Below are 3,243 nucleotides of genomic sequence, written 5' to 3'. Positions count from 1 at the left end.
ATCCATTAATGGATCGAAGCATTGTCGATCGAAGATAAGGCTAAATTAAAGCGCGATAAAGGCTAAATGAAAGAAATTTGTTTGTAGCAAGAAACACAAGGTGAATCGGACGAAGTAACAAGTACTCGTGCTTCGTATTGTACAGATGATGGATGCAGTCGCGTTAGTGGCTAATAATTTCGAGGTAGCGTAGATCATTTGTCGGTAGATATTGAGAGACAGCAACGTTTTTTATCTTCAAGATTCCACAATAAGGTACAAATGATAAATACGCGAGAACGCAAATGTTTCGTCCAGTTTCGAGATTGCATTTCGAGATTACTTACGTAACGCGGTTAAAGCAGGAGAGGAATGCAGAGGAAACAAAGTATTAAGCAAAACGATCTCTTTTGTTCGCGAAGGTAAGGCAAGAACGGCTAAGTTAAGTTAAGGGGGTGGTTGGTCGTGACATCGAGATCGCTAATCAGACCGGATGATCATTGGGGATTGTGTTTCAGGGTTGCATTCGCCTCACGAAGGATTAACCGGTGCCGCTGGTCAAGGCATGTCTGGACTCGCTTACTATCAGCCGGAGCATCCCGGATCTGCAGGAGTAGTAAAATATCCCGAAAATGGTCACGACACTCTTTCGGATTTCGTGACGTTTGTCTGTCAAGAAGCTGAGAACACTCAACAGCTACCGCAGGTAGTTTACGGATTGTTGTTCGGATGATATTTACGACACGTACGACGCACGTCGAGAGCGTGAGAAGGCGTTCATCGCGCGCATCGCGTACATCGATATCGAGTGTTTCATCGGTTACGTCCGTAGGACCTCTATATCCATCTATTCTCCGGTCGTCGACAGTGAACTTACACAACTTGTCGAACCTTACTTTTAGACGCAGCTGACCGGGTCACGTACTGGTATACAGAAGTTCTCGCAGTATTATCCGAGTTCGATGTTACCGCCGCCGCCTCCCGCTCCTATGGCTAGACCGGTGGCGATAATAAGATCGACGGGTGAGCTAACGGCGTCAACTGCCAGCTCACCACCAACGTCCTCCACATCGCCTACTGATCCAGCCGAGCTAGGTTCTAATCAGGAACAGATGACCGCCGCGGCGGCGGTCGGTTTGGTCAGTTCCGCTTGCCAGAATTCTGTCGAACCTACCGGACGGAAGAGTCCCACCAGAATTCTCGTTACTCCGCACACCAGTAGAGAATATACATTCGCTCACTTTCACTCGCAACCCGGACAGGTTAGCTCATCGATCTCCTTTCTCTCGTTCCTGTCTTTATCGCGTGGCTGTCGTTTATCGCGATCTTGATCAATTTCGCGTCAAACAATTATCGATTCGATTTTTGAATTTTTAGCAAATTTTCACGTATCCGACCATTGGCTCGATGTCCGGAGTAATTTCGCCGACTAACTTGTCTCTATTTTCATCCCCTGTCTCGGTTACGAGGCCTGTTACCGCTCAGAGGCCAGTCTCTAATGTTCCGCCACGTTGGAACACCGCGCCGTTTATCAATCTGGAAGACGATTACAACATGATCGGGCCCATCATCGCTGGAACTACCAGCGAGCCCTCGGCTACCATGGAGGAAGGTGAAGCTGAACGTCTTGTTTGCCCTTACCGATTGTACCAATTGAGCGGCGAGATCGTGTGTGGTGTGTGTGTGTGTGTGTATGTGTGTGTGTGTCATTGTCTGTTTAAAATAATTTTATCTTTTCAGAACGATACTACCACCCGGTGCATACGAGTGGTGTAGATAAAAATGGCAATGGTAATCTAATAGGCAACGAACTCGGAGTAAACACAGATCCTACATCGCATCATCATCAACAACATCAACAACAACAACAGCACCAACAGCAACAGCAGCAGCAGCAACAACAACAACAGCAACAGCAGCAGCAGCAACACCAGCAGCAGCAGCAGCAACAGCAGCAGCAGCAGCAGCAGCAGCAGCAACAGCCACAGTCGCAACAGCAGCAACAACCGTCTTCGCAACAGCAGCAGCAGCAAGTAATGCCAGATAAATCTGGCGGACCTAAATCTCCTCCGTGACAGTGGAGTCTGAGAACGGAAGATCTCGAGAGACTCGCGAACTCGCCGTGTTCGTCGGGTTCGGCACTTCGCGTTATACCTGAAGCGAGTAATCGTCGGGAAGCTATGCCTCGTATACAGTTACGTGATTTAAACTTGCGGAGAATGGAATATCTGAGAGTTCGATCTTAGTTTACTATGAAGCGAGAATAAGAATGCTCTCCAGGGAATGTAATCGAGGAAAGAAAAAGTCTGTTTCATTCGTATTTATTGAAATGTATCGCTCTATATTATACACAGGGAGAGAGAAAATTTCATATATTATACACGAGAATCTAATCTAACCAATTATATAGTTCTATAGTATAATTTATCGCGATAGAACTTGCGACGCTTGGAATAGCCATAAGATAACGTCGCCGTGCATGCCTTATCGTGCTCGATAAAAGAAAATTTTCTACTTACGATACCGTACGTAACGAAACGGAACAATGTTCAAAATATATAATGTAACGTATTTAGACGAAACGTCACAATTCCAGCAAAAATTGATACGTATAGTCTCACGCGCTACAAGTTCCGTCATGTGATTAATATGTGATAGCATTTGATTTCTCTGTTGTCAATTACGTAAATGGTATTTTTATTACACGAGCTCTCGCGAAATGCGATTCACAGTTTACGATTAACGTCTAGACTAGTTTCCTCTCATTCTGTTCCTTTATCCCCTCTTCCTATCCTACTTTTTCTCACGCCTCAATTCTCTCTCTCTCTCTCTCTCTCTCTTTCTTTCTCCCCCCTTTCTCCCCTACGCCCCTCCCCTTTCTCCCCCTCCGTCCCCCTTCTGTCTATCTCTCCTTTACCCTCTCTCCTCTCTTCCCCTTGCCCATCCCCTTCCCCTCCTCTCTCTCTCTCTCTCTCTCTCTCTCTCTCTCTCTCTCTCTCTCTCTCTCTCTCTCTCTCTCTCTCTCTCGCTCTCTCTCTCGCTCTCTCTCTCTCTCTCTCTCTCTCGCTCGCTCTCTCTCTCTCTCTCTCTCTCTCTCTCTCCCCCTTCTCTTCCTCAGCAGCTTTTTAACATTTGTTACAACACGTACAATTGCACGCACATTGTAGAGCTCGGTGAAATGTTACTTCAATCGTCGTCTTAATCTTCGTAAATACACAAACGGAGAGGAGGAACAGTTGATTAGATTGTCATTATGAAGGCGAC

At 46.3% G+C, this 3,243-nt stretch overlaps 1 protein-coding gene across 8 annotated transcripts in view; it reads left to right on the top strand.

Moving 5' to 3' along the window:
- The window catches only part of NfI (Nuclear factor I), a 34,199-nt gene extending 31,273 nt beyond the window's left edge, over positions 1 to 2,926 (top strand). For 7 of the 8 annotated variants that reach the window (XM_025298130.1, XM_025298129.1, XM_025298125.1 and 4 more), the window contains 4 exons: positions 498 to 685; positions 882 to 1,241; positions 1,357 to 1,654; positions 1,720 to 2,926. In XM_025298130.1, the coding sequence (XP_025153915.1) occupies positions 498 to 685; positions 882 to 1,241; positions 1,357 to 1,654; positions 1,720 to 2,054 (1,181 nt within the window). In that variant the 3' untranslated portion in view covers positions 2,055 to 2,926. The remainder of the gene's footprint in view (positions 1 to 497; positions 686 to 881; positions 1,242 to 1,356; positions 1,655 to 1,719) is intronic. The other variant, XM_011152346.3, reaches the window with a different exon arrangement.
- The last annotated feature ends 317 nt before the right edge of the window (positions 2,927 to 3,243 follow it).

The sequence above is a fragment of the Harpegnathos saltator genome, unplaced genomic scaffold (assembly GCF_003227715.2).
Source record: "Harpegnathos saltator strain DR-91 unplaced genomic scaffold, Hsal_v8.6 scaffold207, whole genome shotgun sequence".
In the NCBI taxonomy this organism is placed as follows: Eukaryota; Metazoa; Arthropoda; class Insecta; order Hymenoptera; family Formicidae; genus Harpegnathos; species Harpegnathos saltator.
Note: the sequence above shows the minus strand (reverse complement) of the source record. Positions and strands in the feature narration are given on the sequence as shown.